The sequence below is a fragment of the Salvelinus fontinalis genome, unplaced genomic scaffold (assembly GCF_029448725.1).
Source record: "Salvelinus fontinalis isolate EN_2023a unplaced genomic scaffold, ASM2944872v1 scaffold_0381, whole genome shotgun sequence".
Classification (NCBI taxonomy): Eukaryota; Metazoa; Chordata; class Actinopteri; order Salmoniformes; family Salmonidae; genus Salvelinus; species Salvelinus fontinalis.
The window spans coordinates 55,132-80,084 of record NW_026600590.1 but is presented as its reverse complement, the minus strand read 5'-3'; the positions used below and the strand labels follow the sequence as shown (position 1 = coordinate 80,084).

At 45.9% G+C, this 24,953-nt stretch overlaps 1 protein-coding gene across 3 annotated transcripts in view; it reads right to left on the bottom strand.

Moving 5' to 3' along the window:
• Window positions 1–24,953, bottom strand: part of LOC129845845 (neuronal acetylcholine receptor subunit alpha-7-like) — a 74,174-nt gene that overhangs the window by 8,209 nt on the left and 41,012 nt on the right. For all 3 annotated transcript variants that reach the window (XM_055913767.1, XM_055913769.1, XM_055913768.1), the window contains 4 exons: window positions 23,873–23,917; window positions 14,271–14,380; window positions 2,098–2,177; window positions 1,069–1,236 (listed from right to left, as the gene is read on the bottom strand). In XM_055913767.1, the coding sequence (XP_055769742.1) occupies window positions 1,069–1,236; window positions 2,098–2,177; window positions 14,271–14,380; window positions 23,873–23,917 (403 nt within the window). The remainder of the gene's footprint in view (window positions 1–1,068; window positions 1,237–2,097; window positions 2,178–14,270; window positions 14,381–23,872; window positions 23,918–24,953) is intronic.

Sequence of the window (24,953 nt, the reverse complement as noted above, 5' to 3'; positions counted from 1 at the left end):
AAGGGGAAGTCACCTTAATAGAAAATGACTCAAGTAGAAGTGAAAGTCACCCAGTAAAATAATGTAAATATCTGGTTTTAAATATACTTAAGTATCAAAAGTAAAAGTATAAATGATTTCAAATTCCTTATATTAAGCAAACCAGACGGCAACATTGTCTTGTTATTTGAATTCACGGAGAGCCAGGGGGCACACTCCAACACTCAGACCTCATTTACAAACCAAGCCTTTGTGTTTAGTGAGTCCGTCAGATCAGAGGCAGGATGGATGACCAGAGATGTTCTCTTGATAAGTGTGTGAAGTAGACCATTTTTCTGTCCTGTTAAACATTCAACATGCAATGAGTACTTTTGGATGTCAGTGAAAATGTATGGAGTAAAAACAACATTCTTTTCTTATGTAGTGAAGTAAAAGTAGTCAAAAATAGTAAATTAAAGTACAGATTCCCCCAAAAACGACTTAAGTATTAGATTATTTTGACTTAATTCCGCCACTGGCATTCCAACACTATTGAGGCATAATTCTGAGACCAGAGGCACGTTGGCACCATCCATCCAATGACAGATGACATGGGATGGGAAGAGCGTAGCTCAGGGAGGAGAATAGACCTGTAACACCACCTGGCCCGGTCACACTCAGAGCTGGACATTGATTGGCTGTCTAGCCCAGGGGACCAGGAACTGAAACAGAATCATTCAGGCAGCATGATAAGAGGCGTAACACCGGGCTCAATAATTGGCTGTCTAGCCCAGGGTCTAGAACAATCAGGATCAGAGAGGCATGGGACGCAGACACCTCCTTAAACAGGGCTGCATTCTGTCAGAGATCTACTGTAAGCACAGAATGTCTAATCCACATTGTACGGAATGTGCAGTATAAATAAAGATGGATTGGATTTGACTAGAGCGATGCAGTCTGCTTAGTGGTGGACAGGTCTGGAACAAAAGCCTGCACTCCCAGCAGCTCACCAGGAGGAGTGTTGACCACCGTACCACTGACTCTGCTGTAAAAAAAGTGAACCTCATTTCCTCCAGAGAGTTCCAGGGAGACACTCCTTCAGTCTCTTACCCACGAGATCCCACTCTCCGTTGGGGATGTATGAGGAGATGTCAACGTCCAGTATCTGGAGGTCCAGCAGCCAGCCGTTGTAGGTCCACGAGCCAAACTTCAGATCACACTTCTGGACGTCGAAGGGGAACCAGCGAACATCGATGTAGCATGTACTCTTCAGAATACCTGGGGGAGGGAAGGAGGAGAGGATGATGAGGAGAAGGAGGAGTGGGCAGTCTTGTCATATTCACATTTTGCCATCGTTGATTTCTGTCGATGATTTTCTATTGCTGAGTATACATTCAAGTTAATGCACTTCATATCAAATCAAACTTTATTAGTCGCATGCGTCGAATACAACAGGTGTAGACCTTACAGTTAAATGCTGAATACAACAGGTGTAGACCTTACAGTTAAATGCTGAATACAACAGGTGTAGACCTTACAGTTAAATGCTGAATACAACAGGTGTAGACCTTACAGTTAAATGCTGAATACAACAGGTGTAGACCTTACAGTTAAATGCAGACCTTACAGTTAAATGCTTACCTACAAGCCCTTAACCAACAATGCAGTTCAAGAAAGAGTTAAGAAAATATTTACCAAATAAAGTAAAAAAATATATAAAAAAGTAACACAATAAAATAACAATAATGAGGCTATATATAGGGGTCAGTGTGTGGGGGTTAAGGTTAGTAGAGGTCATTTGTCCATGTAGGTAGGGGTAAAGTGGGTGATGGGACTATACATAGATAATAAACAGTGAGTAGCAGCAGTGTAAAAACAAATGGAGGGGGGGGGGGGGTCAAATGTAATAGCCTGGTTGGCCATTTGGTTAGTTGTCTTATGGATTGGGGGTAGAACCTGTTAAGAAGGGTTTTGGTCCTAAACTTGGCGCTCCGGTACCGCTTGTCATTCGGTAGCAGAGAGAAGAGTCTATGACTTGGGGGTCTGGAGTCTGATTCATAGTGGCTAAGCATTGGGTTAAAGCCACCCTCCTCAAAGCACAAGTGTGGACCCAGTAACCCCTGGAACCTGGTAACCCACCTGGTGGAATGTACTGGCAGGATCCAGAGGAGTTGACCAGGACGTTGGTGTGGAAGGTAGCATCAAACCTCTCGTCTGCACTGGAGGAGAGAAGTGAAGAGACACAGATGAATGATCTGATAGATGTTGTATGGAGGATAACTAAGTCTGTTGTCATGGAGATAGAAATAAATAGAGGGGGCAAAACAGAGAGAGAAGGATAGAGAAGGAGAGAGAGAGAGGAGAGAGAGAGAGCGAGAGAGAGAAGGATAGAGGAGGAGAGAGAGAAGGATAGAGAGGGGGTGAAACAGAGAGAGAAACAGAGAGAGAAACAGAGAGAGGAGGAGAGAGAGAGGGCAAGAGAGAGAAGGATAGAGAGAGAGAGGAGAGAGAAGGATAGAGAAAGAGAGAGAGAACGGGAGAGAGAGAAACAGAGAGAGAAACAGAGAGGAGAGAGAGTAAGAGAGAAGAGAGAGAGAGAAACATCAGAGAAACAGACAGAAACAGAGAGAGAAACAGAGAGAGGAGGAGAGAGAGAGAGCGAGAGAGTGAAACAAAGAGGAGGAGAGAGAGAGAGAGAGAGAGAGAGAGAGAGAGAGAGAGAGAGAGAGAGAGAGAGAGAGAGAGAAGAGAGAAACAGAGAATCAGAGAGAAACAGAGAGAGGAGGAGAGAGATATATCTTAGACAGAGGGCTCAGTACTGAGCTAGACAGACAGTGTGTATATTATTGATCCGGTCCTCCTTCAGAAAGGGTTTCATCAGAGGTGGCTCAGCGTGTTGTGGGACTTGCTTCAGAAACACTACCATCAAACTGAGATACATCAGAAATACATCCGAACAAACACCATATATCACAGATATTACAGCCTGGACTAACCCCCCGTATCCCTGTTCACCCCCCGCATTCCTCCTCACCCCCCCGCATTCCTCCTCATCTCCGCATCCCTCCTCACCCCCCCACATCCCTCCTCACCCCCCCGCATTCCTCCTCATCTCGGCAACCCTCCTCACCCCCCCGCATTCCTCCTCATCTCCGCATCCCTCCTCAACCACCCGCATCCCTCCTCACCCCCCCGCATTCCTCCTCATCTCCGCATTCCTCCTCAACCCCCGCATTCCTCCTCACCCCCCCGCATTCCTCTTCATCTCCGCATCCCTCCTCACCCCCCGCATTCCTCCTCATCTCCGCATCCCTCCTCACCCCCCCACATCCCTCCTCACCCCCCCCGCATTCCTCCTCATCTCGGCAACCCTCCTCACCCCCCCGCATTCCTCCTCATCTCCGCATCCCTCCTCAACCACCCGCATCCCTCCTCACCCCCCCGCATTCCTCCTCATCTCCGCATTCCTCCTCAACCCCCGCATTCCTCCTCACCCCCCCGCATTCCTCCTCATCTCCGCATCCGTCCTCACCCCCCGCATTCCTCCTCATCTCCGCATCCCTCCTCACCCCTCCTCACCCCCCCGCATCCCTCCTCACCCCCCCCGCATTCCTCTTCATCTCCGCATCCCTCCTCAACCACCCGCATCCCTCCTCACCCCCCCGCATTCCTCCTCATCTCCGCATTCCTCCTCAACCCCCGCACTCCTCCTCACCCCCCCGCATTCCTCTTCATCTCCGCATCCCTCCTCACCCCCCGCATTCCTCCTCATCTCCGCATCCCTCCTCACCCCCCGCATTCCTCCTCATCTCCGCATCCCTCCTCACCCCCCCTCATCCCTCCTCATCCCTCCTCACCCCCCGCATCCCTCCTCACCCCCCCTCATCCCTCCTCACCCCCCCGCATCCCTCCTCACCCCCCCTCATCCCTCCTCACTCCCCGCATCGCTCCTCACCCCCCCGCATCCCTCCTCACCCCCCCGCATTCCTCCTCATCTCCGCATCCCTCCTCACCCCCCTGCATTCCTCCTCATCTCCGCATCCCTCCTCACCCCCCCGCATTCCTCCTCATCTCCGCATCCCTCCTCACCCCCCCGCATTCCTCCTCACCCCCCCGCATCCCTCCTCACCCCACCGCATTCCTCCTCATCTCCGCATCCCTCCTCACCCCCCCGCATCCCTCCTCACCCCCCCGCATCCCTCCTCACCCCCCGCATTCCTCCTCATCTCCGCATCCCTCCTCACCCCCCCGCATCCCTCCTCATCTCTGCATCCCTCCTCACCCCCCCTCATCCCTCCTCACCCCCCGCATCCTTCCTCACCCCCCCTCATCCCTCCTCACCCCCCGCATCCCTCCTCACCCCCCCTCATCCTTCCTCACCCCCCGCACCCCTCACCCCCCCTCATCCCTCCTCACCCCCCTTCATCCCTCCTCACCCCCGCATCCCTCCTCACCCCCCCGCATCCCTCCTCACCCCCCCGCATCCCTCCTCACCCCCCCGCATCCCTCCTCACCCCCCCGCATCCCTCCTCACCCCCCCGCATCCCTCCTCACCCCCCGCATTCCTCCTCATCTCCGCATTCCTCCTCATCTCCGCATCCCTCCTCACCCCCCGCATCCCTCCTCACCCCCCTCATCCCTCCTCACCCCCCGCATCCCTCCTCACCCCCCCGCACCCCTCACCCCCCCTCATCCCTCCTCACCCCCCGCACCCCCCCTCATCCCTCCTCACCCCTCACCCCCCCTCATCCCTCCTCACCCCCCCGCATCCCTCCTCACCCCCCCGCATCCCTCCTCACCCCCCCGCATCCCTCCTCACCCCCCCGCATCCGTCCTCACCCCCCCGCATCCCTCCTCACTCCCCGCATTCCTCCTCATCTCCGCATTCCTCCTCATCTCCGCATCCCTCCTCACCCCCCGCATCCCTCCTCACCCCCCTCATCCCTCCTCACCCCCCGCATCCCTCCTCACCCCCCGCACCCCTCACCCCCCCTCATCCCTCCTCACCCCCCGCACCCCCCCTCATCCCTCCTCACCCCTCACCCCCCCTCATCCCTCCTCACCCCCCCCTCATCCCTCCTCACCCCCCGCATCCCTCCTCACCCGCATCCCATCCTTACTGCCCAGAAATATATTAAAACATTTTGGGGGAAAAGGAGTGATTGATTGGAGAAAATTGGCTTTTGACCTTCACTGGTGAATATTGCTTCTACAGATCAGATCCTACCATAAGTGCCTAGAGGGTAGGATTGAGAGATTGTCTCTCATAATGGGAAACAATGAGTAATAAATGAAAGTGCTCATCTTCCCGAAAAAGGAGATAAAAATTCTCCTGATTCATGCAGACGTCCATTAGTCTGTTTTGAAATGATGAGTGGTTACGTGACTGATGCCACAAGAACAGGAAGTGGATTGAAAACAACCTACATTATTGGCTGATGCGCAACAAGCCCTTGCACTAAATGCAAGCAACAACAAAAACGACTGTAACCAAACCCAAAAGAAGACATCACGATTTACATAATTTAAAGTTGATTTATTGCTGCATGTCCCTGTCCTAATCGGATATGATAATTGTTCCATTTGTTCAGACTACAGGAAGCTGCAGGCCTGGTTGTTAGGATTCATCCAAACATTGACTGTCACCCAAATGGCACCATATTCCCTAAATAGTGCACTACTTTGGACCTATGGGCCCTGGTGAAAAGTAGTGCACTGAACAGGAAATAGAGGGTCGTTTAGAACACACTCTGATAATCACCCATTGTCCAAGAATAAAGGTTTGTAAATTAGCAGCGTTGTAGAGGCCTGTTGAATAGAAATTACTAATGCTGGTTAGGAAGTTATAAATCATTTAAAAAATGTTTTGTTTTCTTGTACTTCGAACCATCCATCCACACTGTTGTACCTTGTACAGTGTTTCTCTGTTTTAATCAACATTTAGTAACTTAATGAATCGATTAATAATGTTTTTTTAAACTACATAATCCAACTAGCGCATGTAGGTTTATGACTATGAATCAATAATCACACAACATCATATTAAACAATTAATATGATTCATATATCTTGTTTAATATGATTCATATATCCTGTTTAATATGATTCAAATATCCTGTTTAATATGATTCAAATATCCTGTATAATATGATTCATATATCCTGTATAATATGATTCATATATCTTGTTTAATATGATTCATATATCTTGTTTAATATGACTCATATATCTAGTTTAATATGATTCATATATCTTGTTCAATGTGATTCATATATCTTGTTTAATATGACTCATATATCTAGTTTAATATGATTCATATATCTTGTTTAATATGACTCACATATCTAGTTTAATATGATTCATATATCTTGTATAATATGATTCATATATCATGTTTAATATGATTCATATATCTTGTTTAATATGACTCATATATCTAGTTAAAATGATTCATATATCTAGTTTAATATGATTCATATATCTAGTTTAATATGACTCATATATCTAGTTTAATATGATTCATATATCTTGTTTAATATGACTCATATATCTAGTTTAATATGATTCATATATCTTGTTAAATGTGATTCATATATCTTGTCTAAACGAATCGTATTAAACAAGATATACGAATCATACAGAGCTACACAAACAAACAGAAGTTGTTTCACAAAGGTCAACAAGGTGCCTGAAGGTTACACACCTCAAAAAGGAAGTATGCTCAAAATATAGATAATGTTTATCAGAATCCCTTAAGGAAAGCATTGTACTGGGTTTCAGACAGACAAAGGGAATACATGTACAGAATACAAACACTTTATTCCTTCAATATCACAGCTTCCTCCTTCAGGTAGAAGCTCCTCTCCAAATCTCTACACTGCTTATAGAAATGTCCTCTCAAAACACTGTGTAGAAAATGTTGTGTGTGTGTGTGTGTGTGTGTCTGTCTGTGTGTCTGTGTCTGTGTGTGTGTGGCTGTGTGTGTGTGTGTGTGGCTGTGTGTGTGTGTGCGTCCTGCTTCATCCTGTGAAAACACTACAGACAGAAACACAATGACTGGTGTTCAGAATCTCGGTCTTAGGATGGAAAGGAACATCTTCTCAGATTGATGTCTTGTGTCACGACAGAGAGTCCGATAGGTTCATATGACAGGTACATTAAAGCCACCATGGTATTGGATATGAAGACAGCGGGCTTATAGCTCTACAATACTCAGGGAAGTCACAATGGCAGGTTGAGAGCAGAAATGGAAATATCTTACCTACATCTCACAGGGACGATGTATTTATTTCATATGTCTCACCTTCTCACTCTCTTGTATGTGAGGAAAGGATCAGGTAGAACGATTACAGGGAAAGACACAGGTCATCTGCAGGAACGGACCTTTCCTACATATCTGACTTCCTGTTCCTCTTCCTGTTTCTCTTCCTTCCTTCCTTCCCTTTTCCCATCTGTAAATCTTCAGCTCCCTCCATCTATTCTTCGTCCAGGACTATAATGTTAGTGATCGCTGATCCTGACCATCACCTGCTTAATGTTCTGTATCATCCTATTAGACACACGCTCACACACACACACACCACTGAAACACACACGCACACACACACCACTGAAACACACGCTCACACACACACACACACACACACACACACACACACACACACACACACACACACACACACACACACACACACACACACACACACACACACACACACACACACACACACACACACACACACACACACACACACACACCACACACACACACAACCTCATCAAGAACATCTCCATCACCTTAAACAACGTAGCACAGACACCATATGACATCCATCAACAGCATGTTATCTTGTTGTCCGTCCTCCATTCCAAGGAGGGAGTGAGAGAGTGAGTCATCAACAGCATGTTATCTTGTTGTCTGTCCTCCATTACAAGGAGGGAGTGAGAGAGTGAGTCATCAACAGCATTGACATCATATTCTCTCTTGTTATAATGACTCTTTCATCCACTGACACTTACAATTACCACCAGCATGACGCTCCGGGTTCAGAACGGCTGTTAACGTCAACTGTAATGACGCTGTTAAAATGTGCTCGTGGGTCGGAGTGAGACATGGGAGACAAAAGGTTCTGCAGTGGGTGGTTTTAGTACATGCTCCTCCCCCCCGTTGTGTTCTGGGCTTTTATTGGTTCAAATAGAAAGGCAGACGTTCTGTGTTGTTTCTTCTCCTTCAGAGTCATAACCCTGATCCAGTGGAATTAGTTACTTTTTGTCCGTCACATACTGTACATACTATTCTGGAGTAATACTGACATACGGGAGTACGGCATGGTTGGAACATTTCTAAAGCTGTGACAACAACACTCTTAATAACTTCCTGGCTACAGAAAAAGGTGACATATCTCATTTCAAAGCAAGTGTAGCTCATCTGAAAATGTGTGTTAATTCTCTTCTCTTAAATGTAATTGGAATTTTCTCCATCTTCTCCCCTCCATATTCTGTCTATTTCCCTGGATAAATAAGGCAACATGAATCTGTTTTCTCAAAGCAAGTTTAGCCTTAATCTGGAAGCCTGTTCCGGAGGTCCTGAGGCAATGAGGTTTAGCTCTCAGGGATGCAAACACAAGTGGACAGTTTTCACAGGCTGTCCTGCTGAATCAGGGTCGAGAGCTTCAAGGTCCTCAGTGTCCAAATCCCTAAGGACTTAAAATAGTGTGACAGCACCTCTTCCCCCTCAGGAGTGTGAAAAGGTTTGGCATGGGCTCTCAGAACCTCAAAAAGTTCTACAGCTGTTCCACTGTGAGCATCTTGACGGGCTGCATCACTGCTTGGTATGGTAATACCACCGCCTTCAATCGCATGGTGCTACAGAGGGTGGTGCGGACAGCCCAGTACGTCACTGGGGCCGAGCTCCCTGTCATCCAGGACCTCTATACCAGAGGGTGGTGCGGACAGCCCAGTACATCACTGGGGCCGAGCTCCCTGCCATCCAGGACCTCTATACCAGAGGGTGGTGAGGACAGCCCAGTACATCACTGGGGCCGAGCTCCCTGCCATCCAGGACCTCTATACCAGAGGGTGGTGAGGACAGCCCAGTACATCACTGGGGCCGAGCTCCCTGTCATCCAGGACCTCTATACCAGAGGGTGGTGAGGACAGCCCAGTACATCACTGGGGCCGAGCTCCCTGTCATCCAGGACCTCTATACCAGAGGGTGGTGAGGACAGCCCAGTACATCGCTGGGGCCGAGCTCCCTGTCATCCAGGACCTCTATACCAGAGGGTGGTGAGGACAGCCCAGTACATCACTGGGGCCGAGCTCCCTGCCATCCAGGACCTCTATACCAGAGGGTGGTGAGGACAGCCCAGTACATCACTGGGGCCGAGCTGCTTGCCATCCAGGACCCCCTGCCATCCAGTCTCTCTGCACACTCACAGGGCCCTACACACACACACACACACACACACACACACACACACACACACACACACACACACACACACACACACACACACACACACACACACACACACACACACACACACACACACACACACACACACACACACACACACACACACACACACACACACACACACACACACATACATTTATACTGACTACACAACCACTCACATACAAGCTGCTGCTACTCTATTTATCTAATATCCTGTTGTCTAGTCACCTTACCCTTATACATATCTACCTCCATCACTATACATATCTACCTCCATCACTCCAGTATCCCTGTCCCCTTACCCCTATACATATCTACCTCCATCACTCCAGTATCCCTGTCACCTTACCCCTATACATATCTACCTCCATCGCTCCAGTATCCCTGTCACCTTACCCCTATACATATCTACCTCCATCACTCCAGTATCCCTGTCACCTTACCCCTATACATATCTACTTCCATCACTCCAGTATCCCTGTCACCTTATCCCTATACATATCTACTTCCATCACTCCAGTATCCCTGTCACCTTATCCCTATACATATCTACCTCCATCACTCCAGTATCCCTGTCACCTTACCCCTATACATATCTACCTCCATCACTCCAGTATCCCTGTCACCTTACCCCTATACATATCTACCTCCATCACTCCAGTATCCCTGTCACCTTACCCCTATACATATCTACCTCCATCACTCCAGTATCCCTGTCACCTTACCCCTATACATATCTACCTCCATCACTCCACTATCCCTGTCTCCTTACCCCTATACATATCTACCTCCATCACTCCAGTGTCCCTGTCACCTTACCCCTATACATATCTACCTCCATCACTCCAGTATCCCTGTCACCTTACCCCTATACATATCTACCTCCATCACTCCAGTATCCCTGTCACCTTACCCCTATACATATCTACCTCCATCGCTCCAGTATCCCTGTCACCTTACCCCTATACATATCTACCTCCATCGCTCCAGTATCCCTGTCACCTTACCCCTATACATATCTACCTCCATCACTCCAGTATCCCTGTCACCTTACCCCTATACATATCTACTTCCATCACTCCAGTATCCCTGTCACCTTATCCCTATACATATCTACTTCCATCACTCCAGTATCCCTGTCACCTTATCCCTATACATATCTACCTCCATCACTCCAGTATCCCTGTCACCTTACCCCTATACATATCTACCTCCATCACTCCAGTATCCCTGTCACCTTACCCCTATACATATCTACCTCCATCACTCCAGTATCCCTGTCACCTTACCCCTATACATATCTACCTCCATCACTCCAGTATCCCTGTCACCTTACCCCTATACATATCTACCTCCATCACTCCACTATCCCTGTCTCCTTACCCCTATACATATCTACCTCCATCACTCCAGTGTCCCTGTCACCTTACCCCTATACATATCTACCTCCATCACTCCAGTATCCCTGTCACCTTACCCCTATACATATCTACCTCCATCACTCCAGTATCCCTGTCACCTTACCCCTATACATATCTACCTCCATCACTCCAGTATCCCTGTCACCTTACCCCTATACATATCTACCTCCATCACTCCAGTATCCCTGTCACCTTACCCCTATACATATCTACCTCCATCACTCCAGTATCCCTGTCACCTTACCCCTATACAAATCTACCTCCATCACTCCAGTATCCCTGTCACCTTACCCCTATACATATCTACCTCCATCACTCCAGTATCCCTGTCACCTTACCCCTATACATATCTACCTCCATCACTCCAGTATCCCTGTCACCTTACCCCTATACATATCTACCTCCATCACTCCAGTATCCCTGTCACCTTACCCCTATACATATCTACCTCCATCACTCCAGTATCCCTGTCACCTTACCCCTATACATATCTACCCCCATCACTCCAGTATCCCTGTCACCTTACCCCTATACATATCTACCTCCATCACTCCAGTATCCCTGTCACCTTACCCCTATACATATCTACCTCCATCACTCCAGTATCCCTGTCACCTTACCCCTATACATATCTACCTCCATCACTCCAGTATCCCTGTCACCTTACCCCTATACATATCTACCTCCATCACTCCAGTATCCCTGTCACCTTACCCCTATACATATCTACCTCCATCACTCCAGTATCCCTGTCACCTTACCCCTATACATATCTACCTCCATCACTCCAGTATCCCTGTCACCTTACCCCTATACATATCTACCCCCATCACTCCAGTATCCCTGTCACCTTACCCCTATACATATCTACCTCCATCACTCCAGTATCCCTGTCACCTTACCCCTATACATATCTACGTCCATCACTCCAGTATCCCTTTCACCTTACCCCTATACATATCTACTTCCATCACTCCAGTATCCCTGTCACCTTCCCCCTATACATATCTACCTCCATCACTCCAGTATCCCTGTCACCTTACCCCTATACATATCTACCTCCATCACTCCAGTATCCCTGTCACCTTCCCCCTATACATATCTACCTCCATCACTCCAGTATCCTTGTCACCTTATCCCTATACATATCTACCTCCATCGCTCCAGTATCCCTGCAAATTGTTAATATGGTACTGGAACTGACCCTGTATATAGTCACCTCGCTTAAATACTATATCATGTTCTTCTTGTGTGTTTTTGTTCTACATTGTTATTGATCACTATATTGTTATTGATTACTACATTGTTATTGATTACTTCAGTGTTATTGATCACTACATTGTTATTGATTACTTCAGTGTTATTGATTACTACATTGTTATTGATTACTTCAGTGTTATTGATCACTACATTGTTATTGATTACTTCAGTGTTATTGATTACTACATTGTTATTGATCACTACATTGTTATTGATCACTACATTGTTATTGATTACTACATTGTTATTGATCACTACATTGTTATTGATCACTACATTGTTATTGATCACTACATTGTTATTGATCACTACATTGTTATTGATCACTACATTGTTATTGATCACTATATTGTTATTGATCACTACATTGTTATTGATCACTACATTGTTATTGATCACTACATTGTTATTGATTACTACATTGTTATTGATCACTATATTGTTATTGATCACTACATTGTTATTGTTATTGTTATTGATTACTACATTGTTATTGATCACTACTTTGTTATTGATCACTACATTGTTATTGATCACTACATTGTTATTGATCACTACATTGTTATTGTTATTGTTATTGATTACTACATTGCTATTGATCACTACATTGTTATTGATCACTACATTGTTATTGATTACTACATTGTTATTGATTACTACATTGTTGGGGTTAGAGCTGCAAGAAAGGCCTTTCACTGTACTTGTGCATGTGACATTAAACCTTGAAACTTAACACTGTCAGCTACCTCAGAGGTCCCAGGTTCCCTGGCTGGTTCCTTCAACCCAACCCAGTCTGACAGCTCAACGGAAGAGGGCAAGAAACACGCACACATCCTGTCCCCTAGACACACTCACATCCTGTCCCCTAGACAGGTCTCAAACAGACTGTGGGTATTGTTGTCTACTTCTACCCTGTCACAGTGGGTAATCGCCAGGTGACATGTTCCTAGACGTCAGTATGATTCCCGTACCGGCGTCAGACAGCCAGCAACCTCAGTAGACTAGCCGATGTTTCAGAACTAAAACGCTGTTGTTTGAAGTGTACCATATCATCCAAAATATTTTTGGGGAGTCTATCCCTAATGCTATATCAGTATTGAATTAAATCTACCATACCATCAACATCCATGTCTATCTACTAACTGTTTCAGTTATTAACTAGGTCTGGCACCACTGAGAGCAGGCGGGGGCAGAGTTACGATTCATGGTTCATTGAAAAAACAAAATGGCTGACGTCACCATTTGTAAGGCACTGTGGGAGGGGTTCTGCTAGAGCGCTCCCTGAATCAGTGAGCTGTACAGAACCATATTACCTCTCCATTTATCTCCATGGACTGGATCCTGCTACTGACAACACAGAGGCGTACAGGGACAGGAGAGATAGAGGCTACGAGCCAGGTTAGATGTTTTGCAGAGACTACAGTTTGGTGAGCATGTAAGAAAAAAGCAAAAAAGACAAGTAAAATCAATCGAAGGAAATGAATGAGTAGATGCACTGTTTTAGCTGTTACATTTTTTGTCTCTTCTGTTTTGAAAACAATATTATGTCAACTTTCAGTGGAATCCCTTGGTAATTCTATCCCTGTTAAGTGGACAATACACAAACACTGATTTCGTCATCCAGCTACTTCCTACATATTACCCATCATGGCAATGGGCCACAGATGCAAAGCCTCATGGGTATTGTGGTTTATTAATGTCCTGCAGGCAATCAATTCGTAGTCATTTCATTAGTCCACGCTCTGACCAAGGGTGAAATCAAACCACAGGGGAGTTGTCTGTCTACAACTGGGTTACTTAGTGGACTAAAGTGTATCAATTGAACTCCTCTAGGAGAACATTAACACCAGTAGCCTGCTACTGCTAACGTAACGTAGCAGGCGTGGAAAAGACGACTGAGCGGAGTCCCCACTTCCGTTTTTCAGGGGAAATGGAAGTTAGGTTGAAAATACTGTATCCCTGAAATCCAGAAACATCTGCTTACTTCTACTGCAGACATTGGTTCAGTTTGTTTTGTCAACTTCAGCTCCTTCTCCTGACATACATAGGCTACTGTCCAAATCTTGCCAGACCCATTTATCCCATACTAGAATACAGTAGATTACAGTAACATAAGCCATTCATACATCATAGCTCTATGCTTATTGGTTGAGACCGTGGCAGTGAGGGCCTACCTGTTGTAGAGGAGGATATCAGGAACCCAGATCTGATTGGAGGGGAAACGAAGGTTCTGAACACCTGGGGAGTTCTCTGGGTTCCAGGAGAGGTAAGTATCTGTCCAGTGCTAGAAGAGAGAGGAGAGGTAAGTATCTGTCCAGTGCTAGAAGAGAGAGGAGAGAAGAGGAGGAGAGGTAAGTATATGTCCAGTGCTAGAAGAGAGAGGAGAGAAGAGGAGGAGAGGTAAGTATCTGTCCAGTGCTAGAAGAGAGAGGAGAGAAGAGAGAGGAGAGGTAAGTATCTGTCCAGTGCTAGAAGAGAGAGGAGAGAAGAGAGAGGAGAGGTAAGTATATGTCCAGTGCTACAAGAGAGAGGAGAGAAGAGAGAGGAGAGGTAAGTATCTGTCCAGTGCTACAAGAGAGAGGAGAGGTAAGTATCTGTCCAGTGCTAGAAGAGAGAGGAGAGAAGAGAGAGGAGAGGTAAGTATCTGTCCAGTGCTAGAAGAGAGAGGAGAGAAGAGGAGGAGAGGTAAGTATCTGTCCAGTGCTAGAAGAGAGAGGAGAGGTAAGTATCTGTCCAGTGCTAGAAGAGAGAGGAGAGGTAAGTATCTGTCCAGTGCTAGAAGAGAGAGGAGAGAAGAGAGAGGAGAGGTAAGTATCTGTCCAGTGCTAGAAGAGAGAGGAGAGAAGAGGAGGAGAGGTAAGTATCTGTCCAGTGCTAGAAGAGAGAGGAGAGAAGAGAGAGGAGAGGTAAGTATCTGTCCAGTGCTAGAAGAGAGAGGAGAGAAGAGGAGGAGAGGTAAGTATCTGTCCAGTGCTAGAAGAGAGAGGAGAGAAGAGGAGGAGAGGTAAGTATCTGTCCAGTGCTAGAAGAGAGAGGAGAGAAGAGGAGGAGAGGTAAGTATCTGTCCAGTGCTAGAAGAGAGAGGAGAGAAGAGGAGGAGAGGTAAGTATCTGTCCAGTGCTAGAAGAGAGAGGAGAGAAGAGGAGGAGAGGTAAGTATCTGTCCAGTGCTAGAAGAGAGAGGAGAGAAGAGGGGGAGAGGTAAGTATCTGTCCAGTGCTAGAAGAGAGAGGAGAGGTAAGTATCTGTCCAGTGCTAGAAGAGAGAGGAGAGAAGAGGAGGAGAGGTAAGTATCTGTCCAGTGCTAGAAGAGAGAGGAGAGAAGAGGAGGAGAGGTAAGTATATGTCCAGTGCTAGAAGAGAGAGGAGAGAAGAGAGAGGAGAGGTAAGTATCTGTCCAGTGCTAGAAGAGAGAGGAGAGAAGAGAGAGGAGAGGTAAGTATCTGTCCAGTGCTAGAAGAGAGAGGAGAGAAGAGGAGGAGAGGTAAGTATCTGTCCAGTGCTAGAAGAGAGAGGAGAGGTAAGTATCTGTCCAGTGCTAGAAGAGAGAGGAGAGAAGAGAGAGGAGAGGTAAGTATCTGTCCAGTGCTAGAAGAGAGAGGAGAGAAGAGGAGGAGAGGTAAGTATCTGTCCAGTGCTAGAAGAGAGAGGAGAGAAGAGGAGGAGAGGTAAGTATCTGTCCAGTGCTAGAAGAGAGAGGAGAGAAGAGGAGGAGAGGTAAGTATCTGTCCAGTGCTAGAAGAGAGAGGAGAGGTAAGTATCTGTCCAGTGCTAGAAGAGAGAGGAGAGAAGAGGAGGAGAGGTAAGTATCTGTCCAGTGCTAGAAGAGAGAGGAGAGGTAAGTATCTGTCCAGTGCTAGAAGAGAGAGGAGAGAAGAGGAGGAGAGGTAAGTATCTGTCCAGTGCTAGAAGAGAGAGGAGAGAAGAGAGAGGAGAGGTAAGTATCTGTCCAGTGCTAGAAGAGGAGGAGAGGTAAGTATCTGTCCAGTGCTAGAAGAGAGAGGAGAGAAGAGGAGGAGAGGTAAGTATCTGTCCAGTGCTAGAAGAGAGAGGAGAGAAGAGAGAGGAGAGGTAAGTATATGTCCAGTGCTAGAAGAGAGAGGAGAGAAGAGGAGGAGAGGTAAGTATCTGTCCAGTGCTAGAAGAGAGAGGAGAGAAGAGAGAGGAGAGGTAAGTATATGTCCAGTGCTAGAAGAGAGAGGAGAGAAGAGGAGGAGAGGTAAGTATCTGTCCAGTGCTAGAAGAGGAGGAGAGGTAAGTATCTGTCCAGTGCTAGAAGAGAGAGGAGAGAAGAGGAGGAGAGGTAAGTATCTGTCCAGTGCTAGAAGAGAGAGGAGAGAAGAGAGAGGAGAGGTAAGTATCTGTCCAGTGCTAGAAGAGGAGGAGAGGTAAGTATCTGTCCAGTGCTAGAAGAGAGAGGAGAGAAGAGGAGGAGAGGTAAGTATCTGTCCAGTGCTAGAAGAGAGAGGAGAGAAGAGAGAGGAGAGGTAAGTATATGTCCAGTGCTAGAAGAGAGAGGAGAGAAGAGGAGGAGAGGTAAGTATCTGTCCAGTGCTAGAAGAGAGAGGAGAGAAGAGGAGGAGAGGTAAGTATCTGTCCAGTGCTAGAAGAGAGAGGAGAGAAGAGGGGGAGAGGTAAGTATCTGTCCAGTGCTAGAAGAGAGAGGAGAGAAGAGGAGGAGAGGTAAGTATCTGTCCAGTGCTAGAAGAGAGAGGAGAGAAGAGGAGGAGAGGTAAGTATCTGTCCAGTGCTAGAAGAGAGAGGAGAGAAGAGGGGGAGAGGTAAGTATATGTCCAGTGCTAGAAGAGAGAGGAGAGAAGAGGAGGAGAGGTAAGTATCTGTCCAGTGCTAGAAGAGAGAGGAGAGAAGAGGAGGAGAGGTAAGTATCTGTCCAGTGCTAGAAGAGAGAGGAGAGAAGAGGGGGAGAGGTAAGTATATGTCCAGTGCTAGAAGAGAGAGGAGAGAAGAGAGAGGAGAGGTAAGTATCTGTCCAGTGCTAGAAGAGAGAGGAGAGAAGAGAGAGGAGAGGTAAGTATCTGTCCAGTGCTAGAAGAGAGAGGAGAGAAGAGGAGGAGAGGTAAGTATCTGTCCAGTGCTAGAAGAGAGAGGAGAGAAGAGGAGGAGAGGTAAGTATATGTCCAGTGCTACAAGAGAGAGGAGAGGTAAGTATCTGTCCAGTGCTAGAAGAGAGAGGAGAGAAGAGGAGGAGAGGTAAGTATCTGTCCAGTGCTAGAAGAGAGAGGAGAGAAGAGAGAGGAGAGGTAAGTATCTGTCCAGTGCTAGAAGAGAGAGGAGAGAAGAGAGAGGAGAGGTAAGTATCTGTCCAGTGCTAGAAGAGAGAGGAGAGAAGAGAGAGGAGAGGTAAGTATCTGTCCAGTGCTAGAAGAGAGAGGAGAGAAGAGGAGGAGAGGTAAGTATCTGTCCAGTGCTAGAAGAGAGAGGAGAGAAGAGGAGGAGAGGTAAGTATCTGTCCAGTGCTAGAAGAGAGAGGAGAGAAGAGGAGGAGAGGTAAGTATCTGTCCAGTGCTAGAAGAGAGAGGAGAGAAGAGAGAGGAGAGGTAAGTATCTGTCCAGTGCTAGAAGAGAGAGGAGAGAAGAGGAGGAGAGGTAAGTATCTGTCCAGTGCTAGAAGAGAGAGGAGAGAAGAGGAGGAGAGGTAAGTATCTGTCCAGTGCTAGAAGAGAGAGGAGAGAAGAGGAGGAGAGGTAAGTATCTGTCCAGTGCTAGAAGAGAGAGGAGAGAAGAGGAGGAGAGGTAAGTATCTGTCCAGTGCTAGAAGAGAGAGGAGAGAAGAGAGAGGAGAGGTAAGTATCTGTCCAGTGCTAGAAGAGAGAGGAGAGAAGAGGAGGAGAGGTAAGTATCTGTCCAGTGCTAGAAGAGAGAGGAGAGAAGAGGAGGAGAGGTAAGTATCTGTCCAGTGCTAGAAGAGAGAGGAGAGAAGAGGAGGAGAGGTAAGTATCTGTCCAGTGCTAGAAGAGAGAGGAGAGAAGAGGAGGAGAGGTAAGTATCTGTCCAGTGCTAGAAGAGAGAGGAGAGAAGAGGAGGAGAGGTAAGTATCTGTCCAGTGCTAGAAGAGAGAGGAGAGAAGAGAGAGGAGAGGTAAGTATATGTCCAGTGCTAGAAGAGAGAGGAGAGAAGAGGAGGAGAGGTAAGTATATGTCCAGTGCTAGAAGAGAGAGGAGAGAAGAGGAGGAGAGGTAAGTATCTGTCCAGTGCTAGAAGAGAGAGGAGAGAAGAGGAGGAGAGGTAAGTATATGTCCAGTGCTAGAAGAGAGAGGAGAGAAGAGGAGGAGAGGTAAGTATCTGTCCAGTGCTAGAAGAGAGAGGAGAGAAGAGGAGGAGAGGTAAGTATCTGTCCAGTGCTAGAAGAGAGAGGAGAGAAGAGGAGGAGAGGTAAGTATCTGTCCAGTGCTAGAAGAGAGAGGAGAGAAGAGGAGGAGAGGTAAGTATATGTCCAGTGCTAGAAGAGAGAGGAGAGAAGAGGAGGAGAGGTAAGTATCTGTCCAGTGCTAGAAGAGAGAGGAGAGAAGAGGAGGAGAGGTAAGTATCTGTCCAGTGCTAGAAGAGAGAGGAGAGAAGAGAGAGGAGAGGTAAGTATCTGTCCAGTGCTAGAAGAGAGAGGAGAGAAGAGAGAGGAGAGGTAAGTATCTGTCCAGTGCTAGAAGAGAGAGGAGAGAAGAGGAGGAGAGGTAAGTATATGTCCAGTGCTAGAAGAGAGAGGAGAGAAGAGGAGGAGAGGTAAGTATCTGTCCAGTGCTAGAAGAGAGAGGAGAGAAGAGGAGGAGAGGTAAGTATCTGTCCAGTGCTAGAAGAGAGAGGAGAGAAGAGGAGGAGAGGTAAGTATCTGTCCAGTGCTAGAAGAGAGAGGAGAGAAGAGGGGGAGAGGTAAGTATCTGTCCAGTGCTAGAAGAGAGAGGAGAGAAGAGGAGGAGAGGTAAGTATCTGTCCAGTGCTAGAAGAGAGAGGAGAGAAGAGGGGGAGAGGTAAGTATCTGTCCAGTGCTAGAAGAGAGAGGAGAGAAGAGGAGGAGAGGTAAGTATCTGTCCAGTGCTAGAAGAGAGAGGAGAGAAGAGGAGGAGAGGTAAGTATCTGTCCAGTGCTAGAAGAGAGAGGAGAGAAGAGGAGGAGAGGTAAGTATCTGTCCAGTGCTAGAAGAGGAGGAGAGGTAAGTATCTGTCCAGTGCTAGAAGAGAGAGGAGAGAAGAGGAGGAGAGGTAAGTATCTGTCCAGTGCTAGAAGAGAGAGGAGAGAAGAGAGAGGAGAGGTAAGTATCTGTCCAGTGCTAGAAGAGAGAGGAGAGAAGAGAGAGGAGAGGTAAGTATCTGTCCAGTGCTAGAAGAGAGAGGAGAGAAGAGGAGGAGAGGTAAGTATCTGTCCAGTGCTAGAAGAGAGAGGAGAGGTAAGTATCTGTCCAGTGCTAGAAGAGAGAGGAGAGAAGAGGAGGAGAGGTAAGTATCTGTCCAGTGCTAGAAGAGAGAGGAGAGGTAAGTATCTGTCCAGTGCTAGAAGAGAGAGGAGAGAAGAGGAGGAGAGGTAAGTATCTGTCCAGTGCTAGAAGAGAGAGGAGAGAAGAGAGAGGAGAGGTAAGTATCTGTCCAGTGCTAGAAGAGAGAGGAGAGAAGAGGAGGAGAGGTAAGTATCTGTCCAGTGCTAGAAGAGAGAGGAGAGAAGAGGAGGAGAGGTAAGTATCTGTCCAGTGCTAGAAGAGAGAGGAGAGAAGAGGAGGAGAGGTAAGTATCTGTCCAGTGCTAGAAGAGAGAGGAGAGAAGAGGAGGAGGCAGAAAGAAAGAATGAATGGAGGAGAGAAGGAGATCAGAGTTTTTACATTGACAATTCAAAAATACACTGATCCATTCTCAGGCCTTCTGTACTATATGTAGAACACATTTGGCTCCTTGACAGTTCTGTAATTAGCTTCAAAATACTTTCAATCAAACACGAATAATCAAATAGAACAGCCATCCTTGCTCCCCACAAGTGGTCACTATGTCTGTGCCCTTGGCCAGCAGTGGCAGGAGGTTGGGTCATGTTTTGGGCTGTGACTCAACCTTGTAATCCATCTATTAGGCCATGAGAGCCCCGCCAACTCCACCGTATAGAAGCACATAAAAGTACTTCACCTCCTTTACTTACATGACTGAACTGAATGATGTGTAATGCGCTGTGAGAGTGTCGGGGTGTCCTCAGATGTTTTAGCCATAGGTGTGTTCCCTAACGCACAGAGGGAGTCCATCTACTGATGTGGCTACTGATACTCATTGTTTATCAAACATTGTACACACACACACACACACACACACACACACACACACACACACACACACACACACGTTAACATTGGTGTGTGCTTGCCTGTGTGCACGCACTATTATTTTGTGTGTGTGTGTTTATACGAGTATGTGTACACTTCATGGCATGCCAACAGCATGTCACCTCCGCTAGACTTCCCTGACAAACAGTGTTATTTATGTAGCTAATCTCTCCAATGGTAGTCTTCTCTGAACAAACATGGCTTTTATAGTCCTAGAGAGGCCTGTCCTTGAATATCTCAGTCTTTTATGTTCAAGCTTTGTAGTGGTGGTAAAATAAATCAAAGAGAACACAAGGCTACATCAGGACGTCTCTAAACACAGTTTATATCAAGAGAACACTAGGCTACATCAGGACGTCTCTAAACACAGTTTATATCAAGAGGACGTGAGGCTACATCAGGAAATCTCTAAACACAGTTTATATCAAGAGGACATGAGGCTACATCAGGACGTCTCTAAACACAGTTTATATCAAGAGGACACTAGGCTACATCAGGACGTCTCTAAACACAGTTTATATCAAGAGGACATGAGGCTACATCAGGACGTCTCTAAACACAGTTTATATCAAGAGAACACTAGGCTACATCAGGAAGTCTCTAAACACAGTTTATATCAAGAGGACATGAGGCTACATCAGGACATCTCTAAACACAGTTTATATCAAGAGGACATGAGGCTACATCAGGACGTCTCTAAACACAGTTTATATCAAGAGGACGTGAGGCTACATCAGGACATCTCTAAACACAGTTTATATCAAGAGGACATGAGGCTACATCAGGACGTCTCTAAACACAGTTTATATCAAGAGGACACTAGGCTACATCAGGACGTCTCTAAACACAGTTTATATCAAGAGGACACTAGGCTACATCAGGACGTCTCTAAACACAGTTTATATCAAGAGGACACTAGGCTACATCAGGACGTCTCTAAACACAGTTTATATCAAGAGGACATGAGGCTACATTAGGACGTCTCTAAACACAGTTTATATCAAGAGAACACTAGGCTACATCAGGAAGTCTCTAAACACAGTTTATATCAAGAGGACATGAGGCTACATCAGGACATCTCTAAACACAGTTTATATCAAGAGGACATGAGGCTACATCAGGACGTCTCTAAACACAGTTTATATCAAGAGGACATGAGGCTACATCAGGACATCTCTAAACACAGTTTACATCAAGAGGACATGAGGCTACATCAGGACATCTCTAAACACAGTTTATATCAAGAGGACATGAGGCTACATCAGGACATCTCTAAACACAGTTTATATCAAGAGGACATGAGGCTACATCAGGACGTCTCTAAACACAGTTTATATCAAGAGGACATGAGGCTACATCAGGACGTCTCTAAACACAGTTTATATCAAGAGACCACTAGGCTACATCAGGAAGTCTCTAAACACAGTTTATATCAAGAGGACATGAGGCTACATCAGGACATCTCTAAACACAGTTTATATCAAGAGGACATGAGGCTACATCAGGACATCTCTAAACACAGTTTATATCAAGAGGACATGAGGCTACATCAGGACATCTCTAAACACAGTTTATATCAAGAGGACACTAGGCTACATCAGGACGTCTCTAAACACAGTTTATATCAAGAGGACGTGAGGCTACATCAGGACGTCTCTAAACACAGTTTATATCAAGAGGACATGAGGCTACATCAGGACGTCTCTAAACACAGTTTATATCAAGAGGACACGAGGCTACATCAGGAAGTCTCTAAACACAGTTTATATCAAGAGGACGTGAGGCTACATCAGGACGTCTCTAAACACAGTTTATATCAAGAGGACATGAGGCTACATCAGGACGTCTCTAAACACAGTTTATATCAAGAGGACATGAGGCTACATCAGGACGTCTCTAAACACAGTTTATATCAAGAGGACGTGAGGCTACATCAGGAAGTCTCTAAACACAGTTTATATCAAGAGGACATGAGGCTACATCAGGACGTCTCTAAACACAGGTTGGAAAAGGAACATAGATTAGAGGAGTAATTCATTTGAGAGTTTGTCCAACAGTCTAAATGTTTCTAATTGATGATGTCATTAAGGGCTAATTTCATTCCTGGAACTGTAACATTCCAGAATAGAACACTGAGAATATATTCTGAGATAGACTAGATTCTCACAGTGTTCTAACATTGTAAATGCTGACTCCACAATGTAAAGGTTTTAAGCAGCTCATGCATCAACTACTCCCGGAGGTAAAGACTTCCAAAATTACCCCTTTTTTTCTGTTAATGTAACTCTTGACCTGATGCGTCTGCAAAAAAAACTTGCTCCCCTAGCCCATTAGCAGAGAAGGGACTCCTGTATTAAGGCCAACACTTGCATAATTTATTGATGATGGAAAAAAAAACACTATCAGCCAGTCAGAGCCTGTTCACCTTGAGTGAAACTGACAGAGGACTGTGGATTGTGGCCAGTGGAGGCTGGTGAGGGGAGGACGACACATAATGTCTGGAAAAGAGCTCATGGAATGGAAGCCATATATTTGATACCATTCCACCCATTCCACTCCAGCCATTACCACGAGCCCGCCCTTCCCGTTTAAGGTCCCACCAACCTCCTGTGAGTTGTGGCCTCATTTACAGGCTACCCTGAATGGACATTGCCATGGAGACGCAGGGCGGGAGAAATTAAACCTTCTATCCAACCTCCAGCCAATGTGTCACTATCATCTGATGGATAATGTATGTTCCCCTGATGTATGACCTGATGGACTGTCTGTTGGCTCCTATGTTTCCAACAGTAATAGAAGACGTAGGAGACGTCCCAAAATGGCACCCTGTTCCCTACGTAGTGCTTTACTTTAAACCAGAGCCCTACCCTATATTGGGAATAGGGTGCCATTTGGGATTCAGATTTATTATTCAAAATGTTTCTTGCTAAATTCTGGCCCCAAACCTGAAGCCAAACAGCTGGGACATTTTGTCATTCAGCAGTGGCTCGCTAAATCAGAGATCTGAACTCTAGTCCATAATCTATCTGAACTCTAGTCCATAATCTATCTGAACTCTAGTCCATAATCTATCTGAACTCTAGTCCATAATCTATCTGAACTCTAGTCCATAATCTATCTGAACTCTAGTCCATAATCTATCTGAACTCTAGTCCATAATCTATCTGAACTCTAGTCCATAATTTATCTGAACTCTAGTCCATAATCTATCTGAACTCTAGTCCATAATCTGGTCTGTGTTTGCGTCAGAAAGTCTCAGTGGGGGGAAACCTATGAACCAATAAAAATGGTGAGATTTTAATTGAGCATTTCATATCCCTCTCTCATTGCAGGGACTTGGGTGTGGACATCTGGACATCTGTTGGGAAGAGAGATCATATAATGCCCACTGCAAGATCCAAACACCAGACTCAGCAGGCAAATGAAACAGAAGATAAAAGTGTAAAAGGTAGAAGTTCAGTCTTACCAGCTGCAGCCAGGCGTTGGTCATCAGAACCTGGTTCTTCTCATCCTGGACAAGAAAAGAAGGAGAAAAAGAAAGAGGAAATGTCTTCAGAGCAGAGTACAGGTGTTTAGAATATCTCTGTTAGAATGTCTCTGATAGAATATCTCTGTTAGAATAAGACTCCACTGTGGGTGAAGAGAAGAGGTGATTCAATACATCTCTTTTAGAATAAGACTCTGGGTGAGTTCTGGAGACTACTGTATCTAATACAGCCTGTAGAGTTCTGGAGACTACCGTATCTAATACAGCCTGTAGAGTTCTGGAGACTACTGTATCTAAAACAGACTGTAGAGTTCTGGAGACTACTGTATCTAATACAGACTGTAGAGTTCTGGAGACTACTGTATCTAATACAGACTGTAAAGTTCCGGAGACTACCGTATCTAATACAGCCTGTAGAGTTCTGGAGACTACCGTATCTAATACAGACTGTAGAGTTCTGGAGACTACCGTATCTAATACAGACTGTAGAGTTCTGGAGACTACCGTATCTAATACAGACTGTAGAGTTCTGGAGACTAATGTATCTAATACAGACTGTAGAGTTCTGGAGACTACTGTATCTAATACAGACTGTAGAGTTCTGGAGACTACTGTATCTAATACAGACTGTAGAGTTCTGCAGACTACCGTATCTAATACAGACTGTAGAGACTACTGTATCTAATACAGACTGTAGAGACTAATGTATCTAATACAGACTGTAGAGTTCTGGAGACTACTGTATCTAATACAGACTGTAGAGTTCTGGAGACTACCGTATCTAATACAGACTGTAGAGTTCTGGAGACTACCGTATCTAATACAGACTGTAGAATGACTGTATCTAATACAGACTGTAGAGTTCTGGAGACTACCGTATCTAATACAGACTGTAGAGACTACTGTATCTAATACAGACTGTAGAGACTAATGTATCTAATACAGACTGTAGAGTTCTGGAGACTACTGTATCTAATACAGACTGTAGAGTTCTGGAGACTACTGTATCTAATACAGACTGTAGAGTTCTGGAGACTACCGTATCTAATACAGCCTGTAG